This window comes from Danio rerio, chromosome 19 (genome assembly GCF_052040795.2).
Source record: "Danio rerio strain M-AB ecotype USA chromosome 19, GRCz13ab, whole genome shotgun sequence".
NCBI lineage: Eukaryota > Metazoa > Chordata > Actinopteri > Cypriniformes > Danionidae > Danio > Danio rerio.
In genome coordinates this window covers 11,327,501-11,349,145 of record NC_141039.2, presented here as the reverse complement: position 1 = coordinate 11,349,145, position 21,645 = coordinate 11,327,501, and the positions used below count along the sequence as shown (strand labels likewise).

Below are 21,645 nucleotides of genomic sequence, written 5' to 3'. Positions count from 1 at the left end.
GCCATATTACAATGATATTTGAGGTGCCATGTGACACTGAAGTTCGAAGTGATGCTAAAAAAATCATCACTACATTCCTAATCACAGGAATGTATTAGATTTTAAAATGTATTAAAAAAGGAAACAGTTAACCCCGTGCTGGGTTGCAGCTGGATGAGACTCCGCCACATAAAACATAAGCCAGAGTAATTAGCAGTTCACATCACTGTGGCGACAGATAATGGTTTATATTTTATGATTTATACATATTTTTTAGCAAATAAAGGCATTCTCAAAAAGCAAAATCGACTCTTTTAAACTATAAATTTGTAATGGGAAATAAATAAACAAATATATACTTTTTAAAGTTAAAATATTTAGAAATAAAACTAATTAGATTACAAATTATGAAACCAACTGGCATCTAAAAACATCATTCTAAAGCTTTCCCCAAAACTTGCTTCACTAAGCCATATTGGCTATATTTGTATAGTCAAATGTATGTTTTAGTAGCCATATGAAGTAAACGTCACTCCAACACAGTTTAATTTTAAACAGTAACGTAAATCTTAACATTATATTATGTCAAACCAAACAAACTCTGAAACTCTTTACAACCTCTGTCCTTGAAATAAATGCTTGAGTGTTTTGTGATCTAATCCAGTGACATCTGTAAATTTATAAGAGCCCAAGTGCATTTGTGGGCATTGATATGATTTATTGTCTAAAAAAAACACACACATCTCTCCACTGACATCATATTGACGCAGGACCTCTCGGCTTCAACCAAACTCTTGTCTCCTTTTGTGTTTAACCGCTTTAACAAAACACCATCCTTGAACTTGTCCCACACCTGAGCCTGTTATTCACATTTTTCATCTTTTCATGCATGTGCGAGTGTGTTTTTTTATATATATGTGTGTCTAATTTTTTTGTGTTCCTGTGACGCATTTAGTTTGGGCCAGCGGCTGCAGGACCGTTTGAGTCATCTGGCTGTGTTTGCCTGTGTGTGTATGTGCGTGTGTTCGAAGGCTACGAGCACTTCTGGCAGGTTCACTACCACGAAGCTCCCTCAGCGACAGGAATGACCCCACCACCGCCTCCAGGACCACAGGGAGTCATGTCATGCCCCAAATACTAACGTTCGCTCTCACGTCACTGCAGATCCCAATGCTCATACCCCTAATGTTGCCTTCAGACCGTAGGATGATACTTGAGAACAGAGCCGTCTCTTCTAGATCGCCTCCTGAAATTGGTTTGCCTGGTCCATGACGTGAGGATAACCGGCGCCAGCTTCTGAAGACTTCGCATGGCATCTGGGGTCCTGCTGAGAGAGGTAACATGTTCACTTTGGAGGCAGTGGTTTGGAGAAAAGCGTTCTGGTTCAGTCAGCTGTTTTAATCTCTCAGGGGGAAACATTGTTTAGTTACATATGAGGAGTCGACAAATGTTGATGTTTTTTTGCTGCTTGTTCAAACTACTTGCTTAAAATGAGTGGAAATTGCACAATTCTTGAGATTATTTTGCGACAATTTAATTGTTTTATGTTTAATCAACTTAAATTTGTTAGGTTAACTTATTCGATTTGTGTTGGGACAATATGAATGAATTGTGTGGAACCCTGCAGTTTTTACAGTGTACGGTACAAAATGCTGGGTTCCACATAATTGCTTCATGTTGGCGCAACACAAATCAAATAAGTTAACTTCGGACACGCCCTTAATTCGGACACGCCCTTAATGCTTTTGCACCCTGCGCTTTAGACTTTGCACCTAGTTTGTTAAAATAGAGTCCCTAAAGTTCAATTTCAAATGGTTTTGTGGTGAGGGGGTGGGGCTGAGAGCCGTGGGAATGGAGCTAGGTCGGCGCATGAGTGAATAATGAGAAGCACCTGCGGCGCACACCGGCCTTGAGTCCCACAGAAGGAGCTCTGGACTATAATAGGAGGAACGATGGCAGAGGAAGCAAAGAGAGGTCCAGGCCTGGACACAGTTACGTTGTGTTTGTTTTGGTTTAGATGGCATTCTCCTTGAGGAGCTGCTGTCCATTTTATTAATAAATACCTTTAAAAATGTTGTCGGTTCTCTGCCTCCTTCCTCCCGGTAACGAGATCAATATCCAACTTCATTATAGGTTTATTTTATTTTTAAGATCTGCTGCTGCTTTCAGTAATATGGCAATAATCGTGATGTGAAATGGCATTCAAACTCACATTATTAGCATTTAACACTGAATAAAGCACATGAGGTGGACCTGAGGTGAGCATTGTTATTTATCCTGTTGTTCAGCTGTAAGACATAGAAGCTGTTTCTAAAATATACAATTCACATGTTGGTTTAGACAAAAACAAAGCCATATTGGCTATGTTTGTACAGCCAAATGTATGTTTTTAGTAGCCATATAAAGTGAACATCACTCCAACACAGTTTCTCCTTGAGGAGCTGCTGTGCATTTTATTAATAAATGCCTTTAAAAAATGTTGTCAGTTCTTTGCCTCCTTCCTCCTGGTAACAAGATCAATATCCAACTTCATTAGGAGTATTGAAAAGCCATAGGAGTATTGAAAAACTTTCAATACTCCTTTTAATATGGAAAAATATTCCTTCTGTCGCGTGCCGTTGCTTTTATTCAGAACACGGTTTAATTCAGCCTTGAATCAGCGTTTAGGCTCGATAGTTAGGCACACTGCTGTTGCAGTCGTCAATCTGGCAACCTGCGCATGCGTTTGTTTTGAAGAAGTTGTGCAATACCTAGTTCAACCTTTGGGTGTCACTTATACTGCACCTTTAAATAAGTAGTTTGAACAAGCATGTGCTAAAGTTTTGTTCTGCCATTATACATGTTGTTAAATGAGCGTATGTGTAGTTGACAAACAGGCAATAAACTTAGTTTGCTAAACACCATTTTTGAGGAAAAAATAGACATATGTATATTTTTTGAAGTCTAAAGTTTGAGAAAATATATGGAGCCACTAACTTTATCAAATCTTTTACTGTTTTTCAGCATTTTTGCTGAAATGTATCGTAAATATATCCTATACTGTGACATAGCAGAAAAAAATTGATATACAAATAGCATGAGAGTGATTGAACTTCAATGGAATCTTCAATCTTATTATAGTGCTAGTTGCTTTATATGAAATTATGAATCTCTTTTTTTTATCTCTTCATGACGTTTTGGACTTGTTGAATATTTTTCAGTAAGTAGAAGAGTCACACCAAAGGTGCCTTAAAATGTTGTAGAGGCACAAAAAAAAGTTCTACAGGTGCACGTCATGGGTTTCACTGGGGGCTTCAGTCACATGATCTTAAATTGGGGTCCTTCAACTAAGTAAAGTTTTTTGTGGAATTGTCTGATTTAAAATGTGTATTTAGTGGCACACCAGAGGACATGGTTTTCAGTGACGAAATTTTTAGTTCCTGTTTTTAGAAATCTATGGTTGCAAAACAAATGACTGATTTACTAAAATAGCCACTCCTTTAGGCACGTAATTTACTGAACTATGGTTGAGACAGTCCCACAGTAGGACAGTTCCACAAAAAGAGGTCCGTGGAAAATAAAGAAACATTTAACCATTTACCTCATTTTAAATGATGACAATCCTATTTCATGTTTTCATGTCAAATTAAGCATCATGTCAACAATTCGTATATAATTATTTCTCATTCTCGCTATTAGAATTCAAATAGAAGATGAAGTTGCCATTTATTTGGTTGAATTGTTTAAGATTGAAGGATGAGTACAACATGCTGGAGGCTCAGGTTTGTCCTGTATTTCTGCCAGTGGTGTTGGCAGTGTTGTCTGAATTGATGGAATCGTTAATGCTGAAAAGTACAGACAGGCATTAATCCATTACGCCTTTCCTTCTAGAAAGCTCCTCATTGCTAATGGTTTTGTTTTTCAGCCTGATAATGATGCCAAACACACAAAATTATAATTAGAGAAGAAAAAAAACAGGCACTCATGAAATGGCCTCAACAGAGTCCAGACTTGAACATTATAGAGGCAGTTTGAGATCAACAAAAATAGATATGTCTGTCTAAATCTAAGGAAGTACTGAAAGAGGTCTGATACACATAGCACATTATTTCAGAAACTTTCAAGTTCAAGCTGTGCTTTGTTGCACATTGATGCACCCAAATAGAAATTATGTGGGCAAAAAAAAAACACAACCAAAATGCTTTGTAATAATTATTTATTATTTTATTAAATAATTGAAAGTACATTTGTAAGACGTATTAAATTTAGCTCATTTGTTTAAATTTTAGCACATAATCACATTTTATTGACAGTAGAAATGTTATTGACACTGAAAAATTTAAGAAGCAAAATTTTTACTTGCATAGCATTGCAAGCAACAGGAACAATTATACTACATTCAAATGTCTTGTCGATGCATTATTTGAGCAGACTTGTTTTTGCAGTGACCATAAGTGGTCCATTTACAGAGAATTGTAAATGGGCAGAATATCCACCGAGCAAACAATATTGAGCCATTTTTAACTTTGGCTGTAACGCATGCACAGGCTACTTGATGGTGTGTTCCGCTGTTGTTGTTCTTGTCTCAGCAAACCATCTTTGTCAGTGCAACCTATTGAAATAAATGGGTTTTGTAGTGCAGGGCATCCTGTGTCCAGTTTGAAAGCTACTACACAAAGTGCAGTGACGACAGCTGGACGGAGATTGAAAGCAGCAAGGCCATTGGCTCAAAACCAGTGGCTGAAAACAAACAATGCCGTTTTTGGCATTGGGGATAATTTCAGGATAATTTATGCCAGCCAAAAATGTTGGTGCATCAATATTTAACGCTTTTTTCTTGAAATCATTTTCTTTTTTTAATATTTTCCATATTTTTTGTTTTATCTTTAAAAAAAAGAGCGTGAAAATTGTATTATACCTTTTTATAAATTGACTTTTGCACATTATTTAAAAAGTGACCATTTAATTTACTTTTAATTTTTGCATTTTTTTTAATTCTCTGTTAATCTTTAGGACAAAATTTTGGTCACTTTTTATTTTAAAGTTCAATTCTCACTATTTAACTATGGCTTTTGCCTCAATAAACTCCTAATTTGTAACTTATTAATAGTTAGTAAGGTATTAGTTAAGTTTAGTTATTGAATTGGATGTGGAATGTAGAATATAATTGTGCAGAAAACGTACTTTATTAGTACTAATAAACAGCCCCAGTGTCAATAACAGGCTTGTTTATAAGCAACAGGGAAGTAGTGAGAAATATTCCCTATAATAAAGTGTTACAAAATTGTGATGTAATGAAGTACATCATGTAAAAAAAAACATGTCATTTGTATGCTTTTACCTGAATAAGATTGATATTTTACTGTATAATAGCATGATAATACTTTCACACTCTAATAAAAGATACGGTTTGTTATGTATTATACTGGCATAATTGTATTGACAAGACACCATCCACTCCAATTATTACAGTTTATTAAACTGCTGGCCAACTACTTTGTGTATTCCCTTTTTTATTCATATAGTTATTCTCATTTGATTTTTTTTTAGTGTTTCTTTTTACTGTCAAATTAAGTTAAATTGTTCAAATAAAGGGTTTATGAGTCCCTCTTTATCTTTGACAACTGTTATCATATTTATTCTTGTAATTTGTGCCTTCTGTGTAAATAAAAGTTCTACTGTACTTCTGTTTAAAAACACCTGCATGTAACTACATGCAATTAAAATTTAATATATAATAAATTACGCTGGCCCTATACTTCTTTAACATAACACTAATCCTGACCCTAACATTACCACTGTCCACCTCAATAGCATTAAAACAATTGCAAAACAATTCTTTTTTATTATTATTCAAGTAGCCAAAAACTCACCCAGTGAAAAATTGGGCTGGGAAATACTTAATAATTTAATTTAGGCAATTACATTTCTTTATGACTGAGGTAATTTGCAGAAGTATTGGTGGGGAATGATTCCTATCTACTTTTATACTACTTTAAAAAGCAAAATATCTACACTTTCTTCTTTTTCCTATTGATTTTAAACTGGGGTTTGCCCTTGTCATGTTCTTGACTGCTTTCATTTGATTCATCGTAGAAATAAGACATCAATCGAGATCCATTACTGTCATGTGATACTGCGGTAACCACAGCAACCGCTGGCACAACACTTTGTATTCATTTCTGTTCCTCGAATTTATGAGTTACACTTGACCTCTGTCAATCTGTTCCTCATTTCTCAAAAACGAGTAACTTAAATCCCAGCCCGTCTTTAACAGATTCTAGCGCGCTACAGAATCTCTGGAGCGCGTGCCAGTGTGCGCGCGAGCGTCAGTTGATTTTCCCTAAAAACCATCACGCGTACAAAAGCCGTTCTCCGCCAGTAACGCGTGCCAACGATTGGCAGATCATTTCCAGCATTTAGCAAATGAAACCACGTGCAAGCATCTGCTCGCTCCAATCAATTGATGTAAACTGAGCGAAGCGGACCTTTGTGGGAGCAATCGCGTTTCAGTGGCGCGGAGGTAGATCTCTATTAGTGAGTGTGGAGCCCATTGAATTTGTTGAAAGGGAAAAATACGGTCATTTAAAGAGTGTGGAAACGGATATTACCGGGTGCGCCTAATTAATCAGCCGTTGTATACGAATTTGGCAAGCTAACGGATTAGACTGTGCATAGTCAATAGTGTTTTATATGCCAAATAGCCTATTTTTACCTGGATGCATGGAGTATTATGCGATTTCTTTTCTCGTTGGAGTGTAATCACGCATGGTCGATATTTTTGCTAATCATTGGAGACGTCCACTCAATCCTTTCACCTTTTTATGACTTGTGACTCAATGAAAACTATATTTTGAAACTGTCATTTTTTTCTAGACCACCCAGGACGATTGGGGACTTAATTCGCCTCCGAATCACCAATGCCACAAAACTGCGTCTTTTTTTCTACGAACCGAGAAGAGCTGTAAAGAAGCGCAAGACCCCATCTCTGTGAACACTGCGCGTGCTGCATCATCTCATTCAGTTTGCTGTCAGCCAAGAGAGCGGCATCAATAACTTTGAACGGTTATTGTGTCACATTTCTTTCGGTTTCCGCGTCATTTTCCACAGACTGGAAGCGGGCAGCTGTTGCAACACACGCAGGTAAGACGTGCCTTCATTTTGTTCCCATCTGATGCTGCTACTGCTGCAGCGTGCGCGAGGATCGCATACACATCGGTCGCGCGCACATTACAACCTGTGCTTTGCGGTTTTTGCTACATTTCTGTTAATGAAGTCGTTTGTTATGTGGTAAATGCGCTATGTTCGTAACGAATGCGGATTTGAGGATGGATACATGTCATAGAGATTGGTGTCGCACAGCGTGTGTCGTCCGCCACTGGAATGTTAATTTCCTTCATAAGATCTGCCATGATGCTGCTGTGTGTATAGTCTGCGCGCGCGCGTCAACTAAATAACGTCTGAATGAAGGTATAAACGCGCAAAAAGCTTGAGTTTAGTTCCCTGGACTTGAAAATCTAATCACCTCAGAATTAAATCGAATAAAAGTCGGTGTGAAGTGACAGAAAAACGCGCGTATTTGTTTGTCAACGGCTTGTGTCACTTCTAACCATGGCGCATTGTCAACATCAGCATTCATGTGTGTCAAAATTTGTCAAATTCTTCCGTTTTTATTTTGTTTACATTTCTTTTGTTCATCTGTAAATAACACCACAAAGCTCTTTTGTGCCACGACTTGTTGCTGACCAACACTTTAAAATCCTAAAGGCAGCTTTGGTCTCCCAAGGCCTGCTGTCCTCTTTCTGCCCTTCATTCTCCAATTCTCTTGTTAAAACGTGGTAACGGGCTGCATGTTGGCCTGACATCTGTCATCTGCACCTGTTTGTGATGGGACGGATGCCTGCCATCCTCCTGAGTCAGAGAAACAGGGCTGCTGATGATGATGAGGAGGAGGAGGAGGAGGAGGATGAAGGGGGTGGGGAACCGAGAGGAAGAGGCGGATGAGTGGAGATGTGCATTACGAAGAAGTAGCAGCCCGTGTAGAATATTTACCGCAAAGGGAGGATGAAACGAGCAAACCGAGCGCGGTGATCCATCTGCCCATCTCTATCTGCATGTCACATCCCTCTCTCCTTCACTGCAGCAGAGCTATTCTGAGAGAACACTTTCGACCCACGCACTGACAAATAGATGGAGAAAAATCAAGAGGGAAGGAAGGTGTAGCGTGAGACCGAGTTGCTATGTGTGCCTGTCTCTCCGCTTCACATCATTAGCCACGCAAGGCGTTGCCATCGGCGACTTGGTGAGCGCGCAAAGCAAAGGGCACGAGATGCACTCATGAGAGGCCGTTTAAAGGTGCGTAGCAGCTCTTCTCCCCCTCTCAGAAGAGCCCTTCGTCCCAGAGACCCTTCCTCCCCCATCCCTGCATCCTTCCTGCCTTCTCTTCTCCTCTCAATAGGGTCTCTCTCTGCCCTGCCAACCCCCCACTCCGCGCACATCTGTGGCTCTGTCACCCCCCGCTTCCTCTCTCGCTTCGTCCAAAGCTGCATCTCTTTGAACGTATTAAGCTTTCAGTATGTTCCCACAAGCGTTTATACTGCTTATTTATGCCAAGTGTTGTCATTGAGGCTTTTAAGATGCACTGTGTTGCATCAGCTATGCTAACATGTGCATGTTATTCAGTGGCGTAACGCGTGACTCAGTGTGTGAGAAAGCTGAGGTCGCGCTACTATATGCATGGAATATGGTGTGCATATGCTTTGCACCTTGTTGATCGTGGAGGAGCAGGATTATGATTTTGTTTTGAGGAAACAAATCTATAAAGGCAATCTAATTTTTTGTATTGTTAAGAGTTTTAAATAGTTAAATAGCCTGGTTGTTTAAGATTATTAGTCAGTGTCAGTACAGGCAAGCCGATTTTCATATTGGTGTTATGATATATCATTTAATTTTATGTGTATACAGAACCATAGCCAGTTGGTGGACCTTTTTGCAGATATTCGAGGTTCAAATACTACATTTTAGTGACATTATAAGCACTAATTTGTGCTGGACTAGCTTGTCAGATGGTTGTCATTACCACACTTTTTGATGCAACAAAAATACTTCCTACATTTGTGTCAAAGTGCTTAATCATACTATTTTTTTGTTTTGTTTATAAAAATTTGTTTATTTAGAAATGTGCATTTGAACTGTAAGTTATTCGGTTTCTTTAAAATGTAATGAGATTTAAATTTTAGAAGTATAAAAAATACTTTTTAAATGCTAATTTATTATCATCCATCATAAAAAACAAACAACAAAAAATTGTGAATCTGTTAAAACTTGTTTCAAATTAAAAACTGTTCGCTATGGGTAGGGCAGACAGAATCTGTGGACATATTTTTGCTATTTCAGCGGAGAATTTTGTAAAAAATCTGCGGATTTATGCAGAATTATTTTGGGAGTATCATAAATAAAGCTTAATATATTAAATAAAAAACCTATAATATACTATAAAAATATTATAATAATAATTATATAATATAACTATAAAAATAATAACTAAATAATAATACATTTTATTTAATGCTTACAATGCAAATCCATCTAGCTCCACTTATTTGGTAAACAAAGCAAGTCTCTCATATAAAAAGACATTCTTAAAGAAAAGACATTCTTAAAAAGAAATATGACTTTACAAACTATTTTGTAAATAAATCATATAGATATTTTCATATTAGTCTATAATATTACTGAAATCAATTTTAAAACTGAATAAATATATATTTACACACATTTACACAAGTAAATAAATGATGGGCCAAAAATCTGCACGTGCAGATTCCGTGTGAACCTACCTATTGGTAAATAACAAACTGGCCAGCTCATTTCCTCAATCAGAATTTGTCCATTTAAATAATAAAAAGCCTTCTACTTTTATTAGTTTTTTTATTAGTTTCTTCTTCGGTCTTTCAAACCTGATTTATGTGGAGTTCAACCTAAATATTAAATGGAATTTGTTAGATGAATCAGTGATCACGCTCAGTATATCTGCTCATTTCATTTAGAACTTGATAGACACAAAGGAGAGAAGATCATAGAATATATATTTTTGCAAACAATACAATTATCGGGAAAGCAATTGTGAAATTCTACAAGGAAGAATTGTATTTTAAGCATGAATAAACTAATGTTAATGCGTGAAATGCGCTGGCAAACTAAAGCAGGCCTATAGTGTGTGTGGATGTATATATTATATAGACCATTTTGAGAGATGTACACAAAACAATGGTCCTAATGTATTTCCTGTTTATATTTTTAATTTCTACAGCTTCCGAGAATCCAAAAAGAGCCACATATTGATAAATAATGTTATGATAGCTGTTTACATTAAGTTATGATTGTATTGCCTCTTGTTACAGTTATGACATAGTTTGATAACAAGCAGGACATGTTCAAGGGTCAATGACATGACCAGGTTGAAATGATCTCTAGTTTTATTGTTATATTTTTAAGTAAGATGACATGTTTTCGCTATTTTTTTGAAATAACATAATAGATCATAAAACTACAATACAGCTCTCTGTTTCATGTTTTTTTATTTAGTTTAGGTTTCTGTACACTGCATAAAATGCTTTTCTTACATAGATTTTTTTTTTGTCTTGTTTCCACTTCAAATATCAAAAAATTCTTACATCAAGAAGAATTTTCTTGGCAAGCAAAACATATTGTCTTGTTTTCAGAAAAAAAAACATATTTAGTGAGTTTTTCCTTAAAACAAGCAAAATAATCTGCCAATGTGGTAAGAAAAATAATCTTGTTTTTCCTTTTGACATAAGATAATTTTTTTTACCCCCATTGGCAGATTATTTTGCTTGTTTTAAAGAAAAACTCACTTCATTTTGGCATATTATTTCTTAAAACAAGACTATTTGTCTTGCTAGTCTAGAAAATTTTTCTTGATTTAAGAATTTTTAAATATTTGGACTAGAAACAAGACAACAAATATATGTAAGAAAAGCATCTTATGCAGTGTATTTGGTGGAATGAACCAGATTTTTTTCAATCTGAACAAATTAAAAAACAGTTATGATAATTAATCATCAGGGAATGCATGCACTATGTATGTGTGGGTGGGTAGGTGAGTAGGGGAGGTGTAAATATATATATATACTTAATTTTTGGTAAATTTTAATGTTCTAGGTTGGTGTTTTGAACCAGTAAAAATAGTTTTGAGAGCAAAAACAAAGTGTTGACACATTTCTTATCAGGGTATTTGTTCAGACATTGTGAAAGAGGTTTAACTTTATATGTATACCATCAATTTGTTAGACTGGCAATCGAACCCTTTCTCCTTCAAATATATAAATAAGGTCATGGCAGATCAGGGATTTGATCGACTCACAACTTCTTTCTGTCTTTCAGTGAAAACCCAAGACTAGCAAAGGAAACCAGAAGCCAAGACGAAGAGCCATCAGCCTGGATAAAAACCGCTTGGAGTCCCAGCCAGGAAAACAAGTCGTCTTCTTTTCTAAAGCAGATGAACTGTCAATGTTTTTTGCGAGCCAGGGGCTTTTTGAAAGGATGTTGATTTGCACAGACTGAAGATTTTCTCTTTGACTCTTTGCTACCAAAACCAGTGCCAAACACTAACTGTGCCAACCAGAAGCAAGAAATTATTTCACCAGTAATTTGTTAAGCCATTAACCTCAATTTACATAACAGTTAAATTTTTTTTTAACCCTGTTTTCACTGTCCATTATAATACAATAGCATGTCAAATCCCCCATGGTCGAAAGTTTGTGTTTCCATCTCTAAGTTACAGTCAAAAACAACAAACCGCTTTTGCTTCCCAGAATAGGGAGAACAGTGCATTATTGGTTAAACATGCTTTATGTAAGAGTGGCCGTTACGAATGCATTAGTCTGAGAGAGTTCGACTCCTGATCGATTGATCGATGGATGGACAGGCTTATGGATGGCTGGCACAAGCCTCATTAAACTTTCCAAAGTGAGCTGCTGCTAATTCTGTTGATTAGTCGTCCATTTCACTCACTAAAGTCCGTTGAACTCTTCCTCTCCATCAGAAGTCATCCTGCTCTACGGACCCTGAGCAGAACTTTCAGGAGTCCCTGATACCGAAGCCATACGTCTCATAGCCATACTAACGTCAAGATCCCTGCCATCGCTGCATGCATTGGTCATTCTAAAAAAGCAAGTGCATGGGTATATTCAGGAATATTTTTAGAGGTCTGTGTATTTGATGGTGGTCCAGGGGCTTGACGTTTCGTAATTTGCCATATTCACCAGCGAGCCATTGACGCGTTTACTGTGTTGACAGTGGGACGACATTTAAAGTTGTCCCACTACTTGAAAAGACGCTTTTTCATACTTAGGATAGGTCTATTGGTACGTTTCCACGTATTCCACATTGACGGATGAATCCCGACTTGTTCATGCCTGTTCAGTGGGCTCAACCATGCTGTCCTGTCAGAACTGGGCCCAAGCCCCCGTTTGTTTTATTCTGTTGGGTTGAGCTAAATCCAGAGCAGAGACACTCACGCAAGAGGGTCCAACACACATAGGCCCCTGACCTTTACCTAGACTTGGTCCAACTTTCCGTTTCCTCTCTTCCTATCCCTTAACACTTCTTCCTTTCTGGCCTGACTTGTGTCATCAAACCAGGAACTAATATATTTACCTGCTGCTTGTAACACTTCGCGAGTGCCCTAACCGACCTACACTCTTTCAAAGCCTTCGTAATGAGCCTTTGTTCCGTGGTGCCACCTTTAGAGAAAATATCAGCTCTTCCCCACCTCTAAACTCTAAAAAGTTAAACACTCTTTCATTGTTCCATCCTACCTTCATCTTAAATCTCAGTGGCATCCCTCTGAAAGTCGACGTAACTCACTTTCTTTTTTCTCCAGAGAACTGACACTGTTAGCCTGATTATTTGGACTGCACAACAGAACCTCAATGACCTTGAAAGGTAGTCTCGCAAGACATTCTCATTGACAATATAAGCCTAAAGCTCTGTTCAACTGAGATTTGTTTACAAAACGAAATCAGTTCTTGGAACTGACAATGACAATTGTTTACAAATCACATGGTGGTTGTAGTAACTGTCTCTATATATTTATGGTTGTTTAGTGAGTCAACAACTGAAGTGCCAACCAGAATAGAGGATATTTAGTAAAACAGTTTACACTCGAGCAGAAATGTTTACATGTTGCCCGTAAGGTGAACTCAGATTGAGTATTGAATGAATTGTTAGTTCCATAGCTCAGTTTAGTAAACAAAGCCAGCTTTTGAGAAGCTGCTGTACCCCTGTCACTTTAAGACGTTTACATTGTTCAAATATACATTTTGTTTACAAGACTTAAGTACTTGCAACAGAAGAGTCAAACATTTTTGTTTTGTGTTTGGCATTCGAGTCATTTTCATATGCATAAAAAGTTGAATTAAGAGTAAGAATTTCCTCATATTTAATCTGTGCCAAATCAAACTCGTCAGACATTCCACCTTTCACCCATTAAGCATTAAACTTGTACATAGATTTACCTCATTCCTGTTAATAGTTTCCTCAGAAATATGTTTACATCCTAACCAAGAGTCTCATGCTTTTTTTCTTTAACCTGAACTTGCGCACTTGGATGTGCTTTTTGCATATGAAATTATTTGCATACTAGTGTATGCACATGTGAAAGAGAGATTAACTTGTCTACATGTCTTATATATTGCCATACTGACTTGCAACTTTTGATAGGTGCCAGTTTTTTGTAGTCCTCAGAAGTCTTTTGCAAGAAGGCTTCACTTTTTTTCATCTTTGATAAAAGAATAACCCGCCCCCAATCAAGATGCCACCAGCTGCCATCTTGCTTTTCTTCCTGTTTGGCCCTTTGGTCTCCGCAGTGACTCTTACCTCTGAACGCTCCTCAGTGAATGGGGGGCCGGTGCTGCTTCTGTTGCGAGGACGTGGCCGTAAGGCCCCTCCGCCTGATGTGCAGGGCAAACAGGCCGCCGCAATGGCGGCAGAGCCAGAGGCAGCCGAGATCCCTCCAAGGCCCCTGCCGCAAATTATGCTTCCCCTCAATGTGACAGACTATGCCCTGAAGCCCCCGCTGGGAGCCGCACAGGTGGCACCTCCTCCTCAGCGACTGGTGGACGTGGATGTGTGTCAGGGCTACTATGACGTGATGGGACAGTTTGACAATACTTTTAACTGCACCAAGGGCACCTACGTCTACTGCTGCGGCACCTGCCACTATCGCTTCTGCTGCGAGCACCAACGGCAACGTCTAGACCAAGACTCCTGCACTAATTACCGCTCACCTGACTGGGCCGTCACGGCGGGACCCATCACCCAGCCCCCGGTCCGGCACGACCCAGATTTTGACCCGCTGCAACAACAGAGCAACAACACCGCTTACGTCATTGGGGGAGTCATCTCTTTCACCATGGCCGTAGCCATTGGGGTTAAAGTGGCCTTCCATAAACTGTCTCGACGGCCGAGGAACAGAGACATCAACATGCCTAGGTGAGTGACAGGGAAGGGGACAATGCTGTACACATCTGAGTCTGCATCAGTGAATGCCATCTGAAGAGATCCGTAGTGATCTTGATGTCAGACTCTTTCAGCTTTGGCCTTTTGATTCCTTCATACACTCATCCTTCCTTTTTCTATCGTTCGTCTATCTCTCTGTGTTGTTCTTCAGAGCTCTGGTGGACATTCTGCGTCACCAGTCCAGTCCGGTCCAGCAAGGAGAGAGAAACAACAGCACGGTCCTCACAACCGCCACCTCCAGCGAGGGCACCCTAGGGCGCCAGGCGAAAAACTTCTACGCTCCTGTCCTCCAGAGCAAAGACAACCGGAGTGAGTCTCACATGCACTTAAAAGTTATACAATGGCACGAAAAGTAAGGGAATAATTAAATGAGAGGACATAGAGAATGCAGTGTTTGAACTGTAGAATCAAGAGCATAGAAAATAAGTCTGAAGGCCTGATTTTAGTCGACAGATTGACAAGCCTGAGTGTATGTGGTAATGTAGAACAGACGATGTGTCAGAAATGAGTCAGATTACTTCTGCTTCAGAGGCAGAAGCTGCTATGTAACCACATGGAACTAGGGCAGCAAATTAAGAAAGAGGTGCTTTCATCAAGGCTAAAACATTAACGACTAACTTCTAGGACAGGGGTATTCCAAGTATACAGCTCAGGGGCAATTTATAGACTTTATTTTTAGGAGGCCAGTACATAAAATGCCTGGTAAAATTGTGGTTATGGTAGTCATATTTTCAGTTGGTCTTGACCAGTTAAACAATGGTCCATTTTTGGTTTTCGTTTTCCAGAACACTGCTGTTAAAATATTATTCCAATTAGACGTCATTAGTTGACCACTACATTTATTTAAAACATAATTGTTTTTATTTTTATAGTTTTCAACTGTCTCTGTGGTTAATTTAATGCATCCCTGCTGAATGGGCCCTTTCACAAGACAGTCATGATGTGTTTAAAATCTTACATTTTTATATTTTGATTGCTACATTTATAAAGCTATAGTTGTATTTAATAATCTTTGTATCAGATTACGAAAACTAGTTAAAGCTTATGCGAGGTGATTCTAATGCAGCATCTATGGATAGGACTATAAAGTTAACAAATTTGACATCGTCTCATCTGGCTGCCGCTGTCAGTGTCCTTTTTCTGAAAGCCGTGATAACAGTATAGTGGAGTTTTTCTTTTGACATTTAAGTAAATTGGAATGCAAAAACGTATTTGTGGTAGTCATCTTTGTACGTCATCAGAGGAGGAAAGCTTCCGCCATTAGTGACAATCTCTCCCTTATTAGCATGAACAGCCTGGAGTGAGAAGCAGCTGTCTGCTATTATGCTGCGCACACACTAGACGCAGCACGCGCAAATAAATCACACGAAAATTTTGAGTTTACTTGCTTCATTCGCCCTTTAAATTTATTTTTTTTTACCCATCAAATTCACTTCACAATAGACACAGATTCTTGTCATGGGTAGGGCTTCTGTCTGCCTGGTGACTCTAGCTTCGTTGCTAAATGGCTAACATGGATCTTAGATGGTCGCTGTGCTTTATGTGCTTTAGGAATGTTGAAAAACAGTGTAGATTCGTTCTGCGCCTCTAAATCCTTTCAGAGGTGCACCCAGCCCTGTGAGTTCATCAACTCCTCCAGAAACTGTACCTGGATGATGGAGGCTTTCAGCAGTGCTTCTGACTGAGCCGAGCCCAGTTTGATGAACTGTTGTCCAGTGTCGACGAAAGGATTTCCCCTCGGTACATCAACGACAGGCACTACGTGATAATCACGCCCCTACAAGAGCAAGCTCCTGATTGGTTAACGCGGCGCGAATGTCTGCTGAAGTTCAGATATTCCAACTGGAGCAAAATGCTTATGGTGTGAACGCAGCATTAGAGTTTTCAGGAGTTAACATCCTGTTTTGAATCTGCTGCTATGATAGCACAAAGGCCTTTGTAGCTCCGCCCTCTTTTGAAAAGATCACAGTCTCATTTTAATTTAAAGCGACAGTTACAAAAACAGCACAATTTGGATCAAAGCCTAAAAGGAGCAGTTTCAAGGATTAAAAAACATAATTTGTTTGGTATTTTGAGCTGAAACTTTACATACACACTCTAGGGACATCAGACATTTATTTTAGATGTTGTAAAAGGGGCATAATAGGTCCCCTTTAATCACATCTGGATGTAACCAAATACTTAATGATTTAAAAAAATACTTAAAGTGACAAAAGGGAACAGTGTCAGTCTGACTTTGAAAAAAAAAAAAGAAGTAAATTATGGGAATGCATTAGGGTTGCCAGATATAGCGGACTTTTCCAGCCCAAAAGCTGCCCAAAACATGCCTAAATTCTCAAAAAACACCCAAAATATTACATTAATATTTAATTTCATTTAATTAACTTCAAAATTAAAACTACGATTTACATCAAAATGAATCTACACTGTAAAAAAAAAATCCCTAATTTTACGTTTTTTTTCCAGCAGCTGGTGTGCCGGTAATAAACCGTAAAATAATAGCCGTTAAATTACATAAATTTACTTTAAAATAATGAACATTCAATTACAGAAATTTACTTCAATTTAAATTTTTGGTAAATTTCTATAATTCAACCTCTGTTAATAAACCGTAAAATCATGGCTTTTTTTTACAGTGTAGTTGCTTTAATTTTATCATCATTTTTAATTATATAGTAACCAACACATGCAGTCAGAAAACCACAACATAACTGAATCACATTGAAACACTGCCCCCCTCTCACCCACACACTGCACTTAATGTTGTGTAGATTACACTACCTATTAGAGTATGTTTTACTTTTGTAAAGGGGAATAAATCCGTCCCATTTGGCATTTTAAACTCTTTTAAACATAAGTAGTCACTGCTTGTCAATCAGACATAGCTTCTATGTTTCTTTCTGGTAATTGTGTAAAAAAAAAGTTGATAAAATTGTTGTGATAAACCGCTGTGAGTTTAACTGCTGGTGATGCACGTGAAGGGGAGTCAGATTTCGATACAACTTTCCTTCACCTCCTCCTGTGAGTGCGCCCACATTGTTTGCGCTATGCACTACTAACTGAATAAAGTAGGAGCACGCAGTTATGTTTTGTTAAATAAGTTGCATATAAAATACATACCTGTCAACCCTCCCGTTTTTCCCAGGATTCTCCCGTATTTTACAGTTCTATCCTGCTATCTTCCCGTAAAGGTATTTTCCCAAATTTCCCCCGTATTTTCAGTCTTTCTCTGAACAGCCGAGCCTCCCTATGCGCAACCCATACCGCCAAACCACCAGAGGTCACCCCTTGCTCTAAAACGTGAGTCTTCTGTGCATTCACTTTGTTTAGGAATGAAAACACTTATGAATAAATATTTAAAACGGCGCGAGTCCATTTCCTTTTGATTACAGGTGCCGTCGCCCATCCTATACAATCCTATAAACAGTCATATAACTTAATGGTCCATGACTGTCAGCTGACGTGCTCCATGGTGATAAACAGATGCTGTTTCCCAAACGGATTCTGTACACGCGATTTGAAGCGGAGAGAAAGTCTGGCTTTTGTGTGCGTTTAAACAGACATACACACACAATTAATAATAATAACATATAAAGATGTCGATCTTGGTGTTTTTTTTTTTTCCAAACACAACTAATTTCATCTTAAATGTGCATAAAAAGTTAGGAAAGCAGTCGAATGCTTTCATTACAACGTTAGATGTGTGCATTTTTTAAGTGACACCTCTTATTTAATGTAATAAAAAAAAATCATTCAGATTCATTCGTTGCTCTTTAATCAGAATGTGTAAGTTATACAGTAGAGAAACAGCTAATGAGATTAATAGCTTGATTCTGTCTCATTATAATTGCTATTAATTTTAATAAGCTGAACTGTTTGCTAATGTATTTGCTGCTAACGTATATATATTTATTTATCTTTTTTTAATAATAATTTTAAAACATATTACTGACCATTTAACAGCTTATTTACAATGAAACAGCCTTAAATGAACATATTTAGTAATTTCAGTTTTTTTACGGGGGAGGGGGGGAGTTGGGGGAATCCCTTATTATGGTGGGCATTTCCCTTATTTTCACATCCCAATGTTGACAGGTATGAAAGTATGTTTCAAAACCACCCAAATTTTGTCAACCCGCCAATGCCATTTTTTACCCAAATTAAAAACGCCCAATCTGGCAACACTGGAAAGCACCCCTTTAGTGTTTATCGTGGTAACCCTGATTTTACAAAATGCTGTTTTATATCTGTGTTCGTCTATCTTTGTTTTTGAAATGTCTGTTTTAACTCTCAAATTTTCAATGTCTGGCTGCATAAAACATATGCAATATAAATGTGCTGCAGGTATTCTGTCCAATCAGTGATGAAAGTATTTATTTCTGTTGCACCAATCAGATGTGAGAATATTGGCATATCAAATTTTCACCATTTCTGAAAACTAGAACTACACTGCAAGCAAGCGATGTGGTACATCATGCCAAAACTAAATTACCAAGATAATCGCTTGCAGCATAGACCAGTTTATTAAATTGATTTGTCACATCATATTTATTCCACTTGCAGTGTGGATATCAAACTCTCAGCAATGCGGTGGCAGGCTGCTGAAAATCTTGTTCCTAAGTTAAGACATTAAACATGTAAAGAGGCCTCGCATATATTTTATGAAGTGGGAGTGGGTCAGTGTTCACTCTGCTCTCTTGCAGCTGGGAAACACAGTTTTGGCCAGACTGGGTCCAGTCCTAAACACACTGCTACTATCGGTAAGCCAAGGAGCTTAGGCAGACCTTGCCAATGTGTGGCTTGTGTGAGAGCGTCAGTAAGAAAGCTTCAGATTTGTCTGTGTGTATTTGTCACTGCCTTTGCTTTGGCTTGGTCTCGTCGGTTCGAGTGTGTTTGCTCGTGCCCTCCCACTCTGTTGCTACCCTAAGCTATTTTCCTGTTGTTTGTCCTGCACCCAGCGCTGTTTGCACCAGTCACCAAAGCTTCAGTCACTGTGTTGGCATGCGTAGTAGCACAATGCCAAAATCATGAAGAAAACCTGTCTCTTTTCTTCATGGCTATGTATTATATTATATTCATATATGTGTCTGTGATATATGAATATGATATGTCGCCAGTGGATTGACAGAAAATCAAATCCTGATGCTGGTAGTTGCATATTTTGTGTCCAGGTTCTCACAGTGGGAATATGGAAAACTTTCTGCCTGTCTGTCTATCTGTCTATCTGTCTGTCTATCTATCTGTCTATCTATCTATCTATCTATCTATCTATCTATCTATCTATCTATCTATCTATCTATCTATCTATCTATCTATCTATCTATCTATCTATCTGTCTGTCTGTCTGTCTGTCTGTCTGTCTGTCTGTCTGTCTGTCTGTCTGTCTGTCTGCCTGTCTATCTGTCTATCTATCTATCTATCTATCCATCTATCTATCTATCTATCTATCTATCTATCTATGTCTGTCTGTCTGTCTGTCTGTCAATTGATCGATCAATCTATTTATCTGTCTGTCCCTCTATCTATCTATCTATCTATCTATCTATCTATCTATCTATCTATCTATCTATCTATCTATCTATCTATCTATCTATCTATCTATCTATCTATCTATCTATCTATCTATCTATCTATCTATCTATCTATCTGTCTGTCTGTCTGTCTGTCTGTCTGTCTGTCTGTCTGTCTCTCTGTCTGTCTGTCTGTCTGTCTGTCTGTCTGTCAATTGATCGATCAATCTATTTATCTGTCTGTCCATCTATCTATCTGTCTGTCTGTCTGTCTGTCTGTCTGTCTGTCTGTTTGTCAATTGATCGATCAATCTATTTATCTATCTGTCTGTCCCTCCATCTATCTATCTATCTATCTATCCATCCATCCATCCATCCATCCATCCATCCATCCATCCATCCATCCATCCATCCATTAGATTGATCAATCAAGTATCTATCTATCTATCTGTCTGTCTATCTATCTATCTGTGTCTATCTGTCTGTCTGTCTGTCTGTCTGTCTGTCTGTCTGTCTGTCTGTAAATTGATCGATCAATCTATTTATCTGTCTATCCCTCTCTATCTATCTATCTATCTATCTATCTATCTATCTATCTATCTATCTATCTATCTATCTATCTATCTATCTATCTATCTATCTATCTATCTATCTATCTATCTATCTATCTATCATACTGTAGTTATTTCTAGCTATCTCTCTATCTTCAGTTAAAAATGTAATAGTTAAACGTTAAATAATTTTCTCTAAATACTACTCCAAATAATGGCTTAGTTACTAAAATGAAACTGTTTGACCAGACCTGACCCAACTGGTACTGTCAAATTTACTGCCTGAACCTGAAACCAGTAATTTACATATAGTTCATATAGGTAATACACCCAAACCTGAACAAAAAGCATTCATTAAGCATTCGCCCAAACCCAACCTGAAACCTATGGAGTCAGATCAGTCTCAAAAATAAGCCATTTATAAAATAAAATTCACACCTCCACAACATAATTTACATTTACATTAAACAAATTTGTAAGTTGAAAACACGATTTAAAAACACACAAATACAATTCATTTGCCCAAAATATTTATGATTTTTAATTTTTAATTCATTAATTGTTTACAAATGTACAAATTGGATTTTGAAATGTGAATTGTGCGGTGAATGTAAGAGTTTTATTTTGTAAATGAATTATTTCTGAGACTGATCTGCCTCCATAGAAACCTTTTCAGAGTTTTCAGAATCTTTTGGGTCAGGTTGGGTACCAGACTTCTGATGGGTGAGGGTTAGATAATTGTGAAACCAAAAGAGAAATTTTCAACACATTTTTGTATTAGAACTGTTGTGAAATAAACAAATCTGTATTATTTCTGAGATTTTCAATATGCATCGCTATTCTCTCTTAAATCAATTCTGAGCTTAGTTTTCACAGCAGATGGCACTCGAGGATAGTTATTAACAATACATTTGAACGCTTATGAGACTTTTATGGCACAAGATTAATGTAAACAGCTTATTATGACTACACATGTAATTCGCTTAAACCTTTTCTAATTGTATTAATCATTTTAGATTCAAGTGGTGTTTGTAAGGAATTGGATGCAAGCTCAGCACAGCTGTTTATAAAGCATGCAGCGC

At 37.8% G+C, this 21,645-nt stretch overlaps 1 protein-coding gene across 9 annotated transcripts in view; it reads left to right on the top strand.

Moving 5' to 3' along the window:
- Nucleotides 1-6,413: 6,413 nt before the first annotated feature.
- The window catches only part of shisa7b (shisa family member 7), a 26,968-nt gene continuing 11,736 nt past the window's right edge, over nucleotides 6,414-21,645 (top strand). The window contains exons 1-5 of one of the 9 annotated variants that reach the window (XM_087295435.1): nucleotides 6,414-6,481; nucleotides 6,835-7,101; nucleotides 11,365-14,475; nucleotides 14,654-14,811; nucleotides 19,206-19,262. In XM_087295435.1, the coding sequence (XP_087151561.1) occupies nucleotides 13,796-14,475; nucleotides 14,654-14,811; nucleotides 19,206-19,262 (895 nt within the window). In that variant the 5' untranslated portion in view covers nucleotides 6,414-6,481; nucleotides 6,835-7,101; nucleotides 11,365-13,795. Of the gene's footprint in view, nucleotides 8,314-11,364; nucleotides 14,476-14,653; nucleotides 14,812-19,205; nucleotides 19,263-21,645 lie in introns of all 9 variants that reach the window. The other 8 variants (XM_087295434.1, XM_087295437.1, XM_087295439.1 and 5 more) reach the window with 8 other exon arrangements.